The sequence below is a fragment of the Ornithorhynchus anatinus genome, chromosome X3, assembly GCF_004115215.2.
Source record: "Ornithorhynchus anatinus isolate Pmale09 chromosome X3, mOrnAna1.pri.v4, whole genome shotgun sequence".
Lineage (NCBI taxonomy): Eukaryota > Metazoa > Chordata > Mammalia > Monotremata > Ornithorhynchidae > Ornithorhynchus > Ornithorhynchus anatinus.
Window position 1 is genome coordinate 18,472,537 of NC_041751.1, and position 13,333 is coordinate 18,485,869.

The window sequence follows — 13,333 nt, forward strand, 5'->3', positions numbered from 1 at the left end:
AGCGAGGGGTTTCCAACTAAAAGGCTGAGCCAGACCCTCCAGGGTCAAAGTGGTATTTGTTACCATTCCTACTGGAGATTAGAAAGGGGACTGGGGAAAAGCCCGCTGGGATGGTAAACGAGGTTTGACATCTAAAAAAGAAAGAAGAAAAGGAAAAAGCTGTAGTTCTGCTTCACAAACCTGGTCCGTTTAAGTCCCTTTCCCCCGCCGTCCCGTGGTCAGACACGAAAGATTGAAAATCTCTATTTCAGTTTCTCTCTCTCTCTCCTTTTCCTTCACCACCCTCCCCCACCCATTAACTCCAGACCACTGGTCCCCAGCCCTCTCCCTCCACCACAACCCCCTTCAATGCCAGTCTCCTCGAAGTGCCGCTGCTAGCGAAAGGGGAACCCCAACCCCAACCGGGGGAGTTCCGAGGGACGGAATGTCTCTCTAAAGCGATTATTCGTTATATACATTTTATTGAAAAAAATGTACATCAAAATATTTTGGCAAACTGTAAAAGTATACATAAGTGCAAATATATCCTCCCTTTAAAAGTACAAGCAATAGTGTGTGAGTATACACGAAGTTCATTTAAAATATTTTTTAAAAAATATGGTGGTAGAAAACAACCTTGTAAAAACGTTGTATTGTCACAATACTGAACATCGACTTTCTTAAACTAGACATGAAATTTCTAAATACTTTCTTTTTAACATTGATTGACACTGTTGTCCAAAAATAATATTTGAAAAGAACAAAAGAGCCCTCCGAATTAACCCGGAAACAGCAACAGCAACAACAGCAAACAACAAAACAGGGCTTCTTGTATTCTTTGTGCTTAGTTGAGCTTCATTTTTCCACTCAAGTTTCATAGAAAAATAACGGACTATCCCCGTCTCTGACTCCAAGTCCTTAAAGGCAATGAAAAATACAACCCTACAGATTTTACTATTCATCTGGGTAGTTTTAAAACTCCCTAATTGGGAAATAATTGTCTCTTCTTCCCTCTTTTTCTCTTCGACTTCCTCTTCTCCACCGGATCTGAACATTCCCTGCGAGGACTGCTAGAAAACAAGAGTAAACAACGCTTCCTTAGGGGCTTGTATCCTATTCATGCTGGTAGAGTGCACCTTACGTTTTGCCTCGTGAATCTACCTATACCTCGACTCTGACACCCGCCAGACCAAACAGTCACCAGATTGTCCTTTCCATGAGTCGTTGTTCCATGCATTCACATGACACAAGGTTTAATGTCCTGGCAGACACTCTGATGGTGGTGATGGTGATAATAAGATCCGCTGGCCGAAGGATGAAAGGAGGAAATGCCATTAAAGTTGAGGACGAAATCTTTCCTGTCACACACAGGGGACGAGTGGTGCTGGTAACGGGGCAGGCCCACTGAAAGAAGGGACAAAGAAAGTGTGTTCAGAAATGAATGGGAAGGGATGGGTTGTGACTCTATTCAAAGGCCTAGAATGGACCTAGAGCAAAAAGAGCGGGGACACCTACATCCCAAGGCATTTTATAGGGAGGCACAGGGAAATTCATGTCTAACCTCTTTTCTAGTGACTATATATATATATATCTACAATGCACACACCACAAGAAGAGAAGGCCCTGTGGGATGACTCTACATTTGTTTGATGTTTGAATGCTTTCTCCACAATCCTATTTCTATGGAGAAACCTCTGGCTCTCTGTATATATATATATATATATATATATATATATATATATATATGTGTGTGTGTGTGTGTGTGTGTGTGTGTGTTGTCCCTTAGCCCAGGAAGGCTGCTGCTGTAGATAAATTAGCAGCTCGTGTTGCACAGCTCCGGGCAGGCGACCCTGATATTCTTTATCTGCTACTTAAACAAGAGGGCATAGGTGATGGTTTGCAATTAAAAAAATACAGAAAGAAAACTAAAATTTCCAAAGGTCATTGTGAAGGCATGTGCATATGTGTGTATTTGTTTATGTGCGATTTTGAGAATTCAGTGACACTGGGGGAATTGGTTAAATGATATTTTTGATAACATGTATACATGCACACACCAAGGTGAATAAGATTATGGGAATAAAGAATCGAAGTGTTCTGTATCTGATAGACTCATCACAGGAGATAAATTTATAGTGAATTATGTTTTCTAATCCACTATCCTCTATAGGATTAATTGACCAATTGGCATCGGTTACTCTTCAGACTTCGACGTACCAGTTTGACACTTTGTTTTCCTATTACTCACCCCAGACCCGGGAGGAAATCATCCTCTGGATCCCACCGGGATCCGAGAGAATTTCGGCTTTGTCCTTTTCCCGGTATAATCAGGTTTCCTCCCCTTCAGTCTTTGGCGAGAGATTTGAAAGTCGCTCTTCTCGTGGATTGCCTTGGTCTTTTCTAATAATCCGTTTGGTATGCTGACAATAAACCCTCCCAGTGCATTATGGCCCGGTTCAATCAGTTAGCACGGTTTAATAATGTGTCAAAAATGTTTCCGCAAGCCTATAGGAGATGAAGTTCTGTGTTTTTAATCTCCCTGTCCTTATTCTTGGGTCCAAGGTCTCTAGGGCAGGGAGAAAGCGACTGGGACCCCAGTATCTGGTGCCACCATACTACTACACCCCAAACTCGAAGGCTCTTGGCCCGTACTGCTCAGGGGGCCCTGTGGAGGTTGACTCGTTTTTAAGAAACCGGATTTTTCAAGGTATTTTTCTAGTTTCCTGGAAACCCCTCCGGCTGAAGTCCCGCATGCAAGCCTGCGAAGAAGGGCAATGGAATCACGGGCCCAAGTCGACGCCACCGTGATTTACCCGGGTAATCTGCGTGAAGAAATACTCATATCATGGCGCTAAATGTCACTAACCACTTTTGTATCCAAGGTATCCAAGGTATCCAAATTTCCGAATCGCAGTTTGGTGCTGCTCGGAATCGGGGGGTTCCGGATGAGGGATGGGGCAGAAGTGGGGCTGACATCTGGTGTCACTCCGGGGTCCCAGGGAGCGGGAGGACGCGGGACGGATGCCTGCTCTAAATCTCTGTGGTTGCAGCTGTTGTTCAGTTGCTTTGCTTCAAGCAGTGTGCCTTAGGGGCAAGAGCACGGGCTTGGGAGTCAGAGGACGTGGGTTCTAATCCCGGCTCCGCCACTTCTGGCTGTGTGACCTTCTAGATTGTAAACGCGGTGTGGGCAGGGATTGTCTCTCTTTATTGCTGAGTTGTACTTTCCGAGCGTTTAGTACCGTGTTCTGTACACAGTAAGCGCTTAATAAATACGATTGAATGAAAGTATGACCTTGGGCAGTCACTTAACTGTGCCTCAGTTACCCCATCTGTAAAATGGGGATTAAGACTGTGAGCCCCACGGGGGATAATCTGATTACTTTGTATCTACCCCCAGAGCTTAGAACAGTCTTGGCGCATAGTAAGCGCTTAACAGATACCATTATCATTTATTATTATTATTACGACTACTCAGGTCTGGCCGGCTTTGCCTTGTCCCTGTCGGAACCCTGTGCGGATCCTGTCTGGACTATGCTGAGAAGTGGGGGGGGGGGGGAGGGAGGGAGGTGGTCGCCATCGGCACCTCCGACCCGGCCCCAGGGCAACCCGGAGGAAGCTCGGGGAGGGCGGCGTCCATCTGACCGTCCTCTCCGTCCGAGCCTCTCGCTCCTCGGACGCGCAAAGCAGGGTTTCCCGGTTCTCAGGGGCGGCCGGAGAGTTCGAGGCTACTCCGGGGAGACGGGAGAGGCCGATCGGGGGCAGGGGGAGGTCGGAGGGAGGCAAGGACGGTGGGGCGTTAGGGGAGAGGAGGCGACGGCCACGGAAAAGGCGCTCTGGTGGGGGAAAGTCCAAGCCGCGAATGGGGCCTCCTCGGCCGGGCAGTCCTCCCTCCTAACCCCTCGCCCAGGTAGAAGCGACCGCGGGGAGCCTCCCTCCTCTTCCCCAGCGCGGCCCGGACCACCCGGGACCCCCTCCCTCTCTTTTGGGCGTCGAGATTCCCGTCCCGCGGAGGGTTGGGGCCGGCTTCGCTGAAAGGGCAGTTAGACTAACCTCCCCGCCGCCCCCTTTCCTTGTAAACTGCCCTTCGGGGTCTGCGCGTCGGAGGTTCGGATTGGGCCAGGGAAGTCATTCGAAGAGTCTGGCAGGGGACAACACGAGCTTGGCCACTCCGCGGCCTGACTCGGGTTAAAGCGGAGAAAGAGGATGTCGGGGGCTAAGGGAAAGATGAGGGGGGTGTGTGTCTGTGTCTGTCTGTGTGGAGGGGGTAGGGGCTAGGAGGGAGTGAGTGACAAGTGCCCAGAAAGGATTTTTTTTTAATTGTTACTTATTGAAATTTTCATAAAATCGAACAAGCCCCCTCTCTTCTGAGGGTTAATTCAGGCTAAAATCCTCTTCGGTGTGGTCCCTTTCAGACTGTCTCTGTTTAGTTAACCCCGAGACCTGTATTTAAAGGGACTATTTGAAAACTTTCACCGTAAAGGGACCCAACGTCTTTTACCCATTTCTGTGCCTTGTTTTTCCTTCCCATCTTCTCTCTCTCTCTCTCTCTCTCTCCCTCTCTTTCCCTCTCTCTCCCGCTCTACTTTTTAATATAGAAAAGCATTTTCTAATCAGGAGAGAGAGAGGATAAAGTGCGCACACATGGCCACACATTTTACTCCTCGGGCTATAGACATATTAGATCCGCTTTAATCTGTCGCCTTCCTAACGATTAGCGGTTTTTGCAGGCTGCGCACACCCGGCAGGGGTTTCCGAACGGTGACTGAGACCTTTCCCCACAAGTCTTCTCTCCTCGCGCGGACACGCGCCTTGCCGTGAACGCAGGGGACCCCGAAATTCCTCTCTCATGCCCTCCCGAGCGTCCTGGGCCTGCCAGGCCCGGGGATTCGTTCCCCAAATGTGTGCCCCCGACCTGGGACTGGCGGGCGCCAGGCCCCGAGGAGCCGGTCTCCCTTCCGAGGGATTTTTCGAGGGTTTTCCGCGGCGTCCCACGCTCGGCATCTAGTCTGTTCGCTCCATCGGAAGCCGGAGGGTCCAGATTCTTTTACCTCACCCGATCCGTCCCCCTCCTCCTCAGCCCTAACTCCTTCCACTTTATCTCCTAACAGGACCTTCCTTGCACGCTCCTACCCGGCCCCGTGCCTCGTCCGACTGTTAATAATAACTGTGGTGTACCTAAAGCGCTTATTGGCTGCCAAGCGCTGGGATAGATACAATATCGGCCGATCGGATGAAATTCTTGTCCTACACGGGACTTCCAGTCTAAGGTGGAGGGAGAACAGGTATGTTAAGCGCTTACTGTGTGCCGGGCGCTGGGATAGATCCAATATTGGCGGATGGGACGGAATCCCCGTCCTCCACGGGGATTCCAGCCTAAGGGGGAGGGAGAAGCGCTATCTTACCCCCCCCCCCTTTTACAGATGAGAAAACTGAAAGCCAGAGAAGTGAAGCGTCTTGCCCGGGTTCACACGGCAGGCAAGTGGCCTAACGGGAATTAGAATCCAGATCCTCCGACTCCCAGGCCCCGTGGTCTTTCCACTAGGTCGAGGCGCTCTGGGGACAGACCCAAAGCCAACCGACGAGGACCACAGGGAGAACGAAGGCCCAGACAGATCCAGAGACTCTCTCACACGAGACCCATCCCCACTCTACCCTCCTCCCCGCGACCCCCGCGCGTCTCCCGGACCGCCTTCCCCTTGGACATTGGCTCGCTCGGCCCGCAGGGGTTTCTCTCTGCGGAGCTCGCCGGACGGAGAGCGGCGGCCCTCCCGGACTGCCCCCGACCGGACCCGGTCCGCGGCCCCTCCCCTCCCCTCCCGCCGGGCAGCTGCCACCTCCACGTCCCGCCTCGGGTGGCTCCGGTCCGCGGGTTACCTGAGAGGTCATCGCGGCCGTTCTGGTGCAGGTAGCTCTGGTCCAGGGAGTAGGAGGCCATGCCGGAGTGGAGGGCGGCGGGGGCGGGGGGGTTGCCGCCGGGAGGCAGGGCGGGGGGCTGCTTGAGGTAGGGGGAGGCGCCGGGCGAGCTCCAGTGCGCCGCGGGGCTCGGGTAGGGCGAGTGGCAGTCGATGGCGCTCGCCAGGGCCGGCGACGAGGGCACGGGACTGCTGCTGCTGTCCGGCCCGTACTCGCCCCCTCCTCCGCCGGCTCCTCCTCCGCCGGCTCCCCCTCCCGCTCCTCCCGCTCCCGCTCCTCCCGCTGCCGCTCCCGCTCCTCCCGCTCCCGCTCCCGCTCCCGCTCCTCCTCCTCCGCCGGCGCTCCCCGGCGGCGCCCCCGAGGCTCCCCCGGCGGCGGCGGCGGGCCCGGGGCAGCCGGCCACGTAGGTGGAGCCCGGGTTGGGGGACGCGTGCGGGACGTGGTGGTGGTGGTGGTGGTGGTGGTGGTGGTGGTGCGGAGCGTGGTGGTGCGGGTGTCCGGGGCCGCCGGCGTCGTAGGGTCCGGGCATCACGTCGAGCCCCGCGTAGCCTCCCTGGGCGGGGCAGCCGAGCGGGGCCGAGGGCGCCGGCTGGAAGTCGAAGGGCTGCGGCAGCAGGGAGGCGCCGAAGCCCAGCCCGCTGACCATGCGGTGGTAGACGGGCTTCAGCGCCTGGCACTTCCTCCTGAAGCCGCGGGGCCGGCGGCGGAACGAGCCCTCCTCGAACATGAACTCGCTGGCCGGGTCGATGGTCCAGTAGTGGCCCTTGCCCGGGCGGCCGAGGCCCTTGGGCAGCTTGATGAAGCACTCGTTGAGCGAGAGGTTGTGGCGCACCGAGTTCTTCCAGCCTTGGTAGGAGCCGCGGAAGAAGGGGAAGCGGGCCTGCAGGAACTGGTAGATCTCGCTGAGGGTCAGCCGCTTGCTGGGCGAGCTCTGGATGGCCATGACGATCAGGGCGATGTAGGAGTAGGGGGGCTTTTCGGGCCGCCGCAGCCCCGAGGTGGCCTTCTTGCCCCCGCCCCCGCCCCCGCCCCCGCCCCCGCCGCCGGCCCCCTTGCAGGCGGAGGATGCGCTGGACGAGGAGGACGAGGTCGAGGGCGCGGAGGAGGTGGACGAGGTGGACGAGGACGAGGAGGCGGACGAGGACGAGGACGAGGACGAGGACGAGGCCTCCAGGGCGGCGGCGGAGGACGAGGCCGAGGACGAGGAGGAGAGGGGCGGCTGGTTCATCAAGGCCGAGCGGAGCGCCCCGGGAGCCGGGCTGCGAGGGCGGCGCGGAGGAGCCGGCGGGGGCGGCGGAGGCGGCGGCGGCGGCGGCGGCGGCGGCTGCTGCTGCTGCTGCTGCTGCTGCTGCTGCTGGCCGCTGGCGGTGGTCATCTGGCGGAGGGGAGGGAGCGGGGGGCGGGGGCGGGGAGGGGCGGGGGCGGGGGCAGGGAGGGCGCGGGCTGGGGCCGAGCGCGCCCCGTCTCCCGCCGCCGAGCCGGGCAGCCTGGACGGCCGCGGCCGGGCCCCTCAGGGCCTCCGGGGGTCCCGGCGGCGGCGGCGGCGGCGGCGGCGGCGGGGGGCTGCCGGCAGCGGCCGGCGCATCCCTCCCGGACCCGGCGGACCCTCCGCGCCGCCCGCTGCGCTCCGCCTTCCGCAGCCCCGAGCCACCGAGCCCGGCCGCCCGGCCGCGACCGCCACCGGCGCCCACCGCCCAACCCGAGACACTCCACGCCTTCTGGCTCGCTCCTTCTCTCTTCCTTCCCCAGTCCCTCCCTCCCTCCCTCTTCTCCCTTTCTCTCTCCCCCCACCCCACCCTACCCCACCTCCTCCTCCCTTTTCCCTTGTGCACTCTGCCCCGCCGCCGGGAGGGCTCGCTCTCCCTTGCTGCAAGCGGAATTCCCCCCGCCCACCTGGTCTCTGCCCCCCTCCTCCCTGTCTCCCTCCTTCCTCGATTTCTCTCTTTCCTTCCTTCCCTTCTTCCCTCTCTCTCTACCTATCTCTCTCTGTCGTTCCCCCCCCCCCCCCCCCCCGCCCAATCCCTTAAGTAGAAGAAGCGCAGAGCTCCTCAAAGTTCCGCCTAAAGTCTCATCAGCCAAAGAAAACCCTGCCGTCTATCCGTTTCTGAAATCTTTTTCTTTTCCCTCAGCCCCCCGAATCCATCCAAGAAATCAGCAGCAGCCGCAGCCGCCCCCCCCCCCACCCCACCCCAGAAACCAGAAACCTTTCCCCCGAGATTCTGTCCGCTAGGCTTCTGGTCAGAAGGTGCTGCGGCGCCCCGGCCGCCCCAGACCTCCGTAGCTGTCACCTCCAAAATGTGCCCGCACACCGACCAGCAGCCCCATTTTAGTTCTTGCCACCCTCCAGCATGACAGACTCCGAAGGTAACGTGCCGCCCCCCCCCCCCCGCCCCCAGCCCCGGCCCCTTTCTCCCTGGAGCGCGGCCTCGCGTCGTCTCTCCATCAGAGGATGGATGAGGTTTGGAGAGGATGGAGAGATTTGGGATGAAGGGGGCCGGCGTAATCTCCTCAGCAGAAATTCGAGCAGAGCATCTGGAGGAAAGGAGTCATTGTAAGGAGTGGGAAAACTCCTGCTTAACTCTTCAGTTTGCACCGCCACACGTTCAGCCTTCGCATAGTAATAATGGATGAACAGTGCGAGGTACTGTATCTGGATCACGGGTTAGGAATGAGACTTATCCATGGTGTGAAAATACGGTACTCAGGGGCGAGGAATGGGGTGTGTGGTGTATTCGGCACACAGATTCATGTTCCCTGCCACAAGAGTCGGAATCGGTAAGAGGCATCCCTGTAGACACTGCACGAAGATGCGTCCCAGGGAGAAATCATTTCTAACGAGATCTGACAGTGAGTTATTGGATTACACGTGCTAGGAAATTCACTCTGAGCAGAGGGCTTGTGGAAAGCTGGAAAAAGACATAGGGGAAGCAGGAACACCCAGAAAGGCCAAGTTCGCGAAAGTCGGGCAAGTGGAAGGCATTTGGGGAAGGGGGGAGTAGGTGGGAGAAGAGAGAAGGGAGAGCCAGGAGCCGGGGCGAGAGGTGAAGTGAGCTCTGTCAGAGGGGCACCAGGGGCGAGTTATCTGTGGGCTCTGCGGAGCTGTGGGTGTCGCTGCTTTGCTGACTTAGGCTGGTGAGAGGATATGCAGAAGAGAGGAGAACAGTGGGGGAGGGAAGGGGGGCTGGGAACCGGGTCTCAGACAGTGACCTGCAGTTGAGTGGAAGCAGGCTTTTTCCATCAACCTCTGCCTGAATACCACACACAGAGACTAAGTGTCAGTTTACTGCCCTGAGCCCGGCTTCTTTTCCCTAAGCTCCACAGTAATTAGACAAAGAAAACCTAAATTAGCTGAACAGGCGTCGACAGCTTCCTCCAGAGCACCCCTGGTACCTACATGGGAATGTGTCCGAAAATGGCTTGATTGTAGCCGAGAATCAGCTAAGAAAACACGGCGAAGCCGAATTCAGCTCGCCGTACATTTCTAAAGAAAAAGAAACAAGTCTGTCTTTCCATAGCGACTGTTTGGATTGGGTAGGGGGCTGGGTAGTGACTCCCACTCTAAAGGGAAGAGAATTCAATGCTGTCCGAAGGGCCCAGGGAGGAGAATAAGCTCAATTTTGTGTTCCACCTAGACCCCTTTCCTGCCTAATCAGCGGGAGTTGGGGGTCGGGGCGGGGGGTACACCAAGGTTTCCCTCCCCTCTGCTTCCCGGCCCCCGCTTTTAGCTATGGAGTTGCTTATTCCCCGGGCCAGATTAGAGAACAGATTTAGCTAGCTGTCTAATTAAAATGACACTGAACCCCTCTTGGACCAACTCTTATAGGTTTTCTAAGAAGTCTAAGGGTTGGAAGACTGGTGAAGAAGGAAGCGGAACTTTGGAATAGGGTAGGGGACACCGTTTTTAAAAGCTGCTGGCGTTTCGGGCTGAAAGTTTCTTTTTTAAGCGAAGAAACAAAATCCTAAAGGAGCCAGCGCAGTGATGCTTTAGAAGCTTTTTTCCTGCTTGTCTAAATGCGTCTGCCAGTGACTGTGTACGTTAAAAATATCTAAAGACAGTCATTTATTCTAATTAGCCCCTCCCCTTCAATATTATAGTTCGTGTTTTTATAAATATATCAGCTGAAAAGGCCAAGCAGCACCACGATCTACCCCATTCGGATCCTTTATTCAATTCTCAGTTTACTTAAATTTGTTGGGGAAAAGCGCCCGTGATAACGTGTCCCCTTTATTCCCGGCAAAGAGGTTTTGTTCTCAGAAAGAGAATACACATCCATTTCAAACATAAGCAGCAGCAGTTCCGCATACCGTCGTTTAGGATGGCCCTGCATTGTTTAGGGGGACCTCATCTTCGATGGTGGTCTGTCTCCGACTTTCACTGTCTTAGAAAAAAAAAACCAACCAACAACAAATGAGCGTGCGCGTGTCTGCAAGTGTGCTTATACATGTATTTAGTGTTTTTAACACCGCCCCCCCACCCCAACTACCGCCCTCCGCAAAGAGTGTATACTTTTATTTAGGTCGACCTGGAAAGCTCTATGATTTGAAAGAAATTAGGTAGACTGCTTCTTTCTTTCCGTTTTGTAAAGGAATTTCTTCTGGGAGCCGTGTTCTTCTCTGCCTTTGAGAAGAACCTAACCCAAGTAGAACGCAAATTTTTGTCCTGCTGTAACGCACCGAAATTAAGCGTTAGGGTGGCTCAGGTGTGGGTCTGTACTCTGGTTTTATTCTCGGAAAGTACTTAGTTCACTATTGCGGTTCCAGTTTTAGTGTTAACACATTTCCTGTACTTCTTGGTATCCAAGTGCAAGGACTTAGACCAAATCGGATTCCGAAGCCAGAAATGAAATCGGAGGATTAACGTTTGTCGAATCTTATTTTATTTTCCCGCAACCTGGTTCACCCCTACGCCCCTAACCCAATTTCAACCGGATCCGCTAGGGACACCCTCTGAGGAGAAGCGCTGTTTTAAGTTAGGCCCGAGATGTAACTTTTTGTTTATAACAAACAAATCCCTTCGAAATACGTTTTCTCTGAACCCTGCTGGATTTTAGTTGCGCTGTTAACCCTCTCTAGGAGGAGGCACCCGGACATCAGCATCGCGCAATGGGGCATTTTAGAAAGAGGCAGGGAAAATGTGTACAGCAGCATCAGCCAGAGTGAACTTTCTCTGTGAGCTTCAAGTAACTTGGAAGAAAAACAACAAACCAACCCGCAAAGAGTCAAAGCTCACTGCGATTGAAAAAAAGATTTGAATGTCAGAGGAGTAGAAAGGGGCTGAGAAGAATATAGGATTTTTTAAAAAAAACCTTTTACATCAAGTGCCGCGGCAGTCCTTTCTCCGTCCTGAGGCCCCCTTTCCCCTCTTCTCTACCCTCTCACCCCCCACATAGACACACACACACACACACACACACGCACATACCCTCCCGACCTCCTGACTTCTTGGGACCTTGGGCACTAGCCATGCAATCCCAATGTTTATTTGGATAGATTCTTCCTCTTTCTAAATGCCTATGTCATAGACATGTTGCTTTTTATAGGCATTTTCCTGAGCGCTGTGGATTGGCGGTGGTCTTCCCTGTCCCTAGGCTCGCGGGGGCCATCTAATCTGCCAAGGCCAAGGTGAGGGCGCGTGGAGCAGAAGGTTGGCGGCTCCTCAGAGTTGTTCTTTGTGCATCTGGAGATTCCAATTCTGATCAGGGGAAGGGACGACACTTGGACACCTTTAGCACATTGCTCTCCACACAACGAGCGCTCAGTAAATAATAATAATTATGGTATTTGTTAAGCGCTTACTATATGCCGAGCACTGTTCCAAGCCCTGGGGTGGATACAAGGTAATCAGGTTGTCCCACGTGGAGTTCACAGTTTTAATCCCCATTTTACAGATGAGGTAACTGAGGCACAGAGAAGTTAAGCGGCTTGGCCAAAGTCACACAGCAGACAAGTGGCGGAGCCGGGATTAGAACCCTTGTCCTCTGACTCCCAAGCTCGTGCTTTTTTCACTAAACCCACGCTGCTTCCCATTGATTGACAGTGATTGACACAGACAACAAACACCTTCCATCCCCACCCCGTCCCCAACGCTACGGGTCTCAATCTCTCCAACGAGCCTCAGACCCGAGGCCATATCTGGAAGATCGTAAACTCATTATGGGCAGGGAACGTGTCTGCCAATTTCTCTTGCCTTGTACACTCCCAAGTGCTTAGAACAGTGCTGCGCACATCGTTAAGCGCTCAATAAATACCACTGGTTGATTGGCAGGGCGAGTTTGGGGGAGAGAGTTGGGGGAGGACCCTCCCCCTCCTCCATGAAACGCACCTCCGCTCTGGAAATAATCCCTCAGTCTCAGAGAAATAAGGGAGCAGGGTCTTCGGGGAAGAAAATGGCCTTGTGTGGGAAGGAAATTTGAACTTCATCCCCTTTATAGCGCGGATGTCGCGTTGCCCCTCGGGCTCTTGACCCACGGATCCGGAACCTCCGAGTCATTAGCTCTTCTCCATCTTTCTTCCCTGCCCCGCTTCTTTAGTCTCCTTCGCCCCGCAGAGAAAACTCCGCTACTCCGCTCCTCACCCTGTCCCCCGCCCCAAAAAGGACGTCCCGGAGCAGCTGGTGGAGGTGTTATGATGGGGAGTGAAGACCCGGGGGGCAGCTGGCAGCCGCGAACCCGAACCGCACCGAGCCGCCCGGTTGCGGGAGGCCCAGGGGGCTCAGACAGGTCCTGGCCCCGGGGCTCTGGGGGCGCCGCCCCGGCTCCGAGCCCATGATCTTAGCATCTCCTGGCCGGGTGCTCGGGGTAGCGCCGGGAGGTCTGTCTGACTTTCTGGGTTTTCTTTTTTTTAACTTGTCTGGCTTCTGTCCCCCCCCCCCCCCCAAACACTCACCCCCTCTTCCGACCCCAAATAAATAAATAGCTGAAAGGGCAGTACACTTTTTCTGAGAGCCGGGCCCCTGTGCTCCTCGCAGCTTTATATGAACTTCCTGCAGCATCAAAACACCCCCTCCCGCTGCGCTCAGGATATGGGGCTCACTCGCTCTCCTCTCAGAAGAGGAAACGTAGCTCTTCCAAAAATATAATTCGGCTCTGACGTCCAAATGTTCCTTTTGTCCTCGAGCATCCTCTGTTGAGGTAAATAAAAGGAGCCCGGCGCCTCGGCCTAGCTTGGGTTCTCTATCGAGGGCACACTCCACCAGCCCCCTCGCAGGGGACCTAATAATTGTGGTATTTGTGAAGCGCATACTACGTATCTAAAGCACTGTGCTAAACGCTGGGGAAATAGAATATGATCAGGTCACGCGTAGTCCCTGATCCACACAGACCTCACAATCAAAGTAGGAGGGAGAACAGGTATTGAATCCTCATTTTACAGATGAGGTAACTGAGGCCCGGAGAAGTTAAGTGACATACCCAAGGTCACACAGCAGGCACGTGGCAGATTG

General features: G+C 54.7%; 1 protein-coding gene across 1 annotated transcript; it reads right to left on the reverse strand.

Moving 5' to 3' along the window:
* Positions 1 to 459: 459 nt before the first annotated feature.
* FOXF2 (forkhead box F2) lies at positions 460 to 7,192 on the reverse strand (the record flags this gene model as incomplete). Its single annotated transcript, XM_029053613.1, has 3 exons — positions 460 to 1,383; positions 5,854 to 6,152; positions 6,276 to 7,192. Coding segments are annotated over 3 exons (1,383 nt in total), but the record flags the coding sequence as incomplete, so codon positions are not given.
* Between the last annotated feature and the right edge of the window lie 6,141 nt (positions 7,193 to 13,333).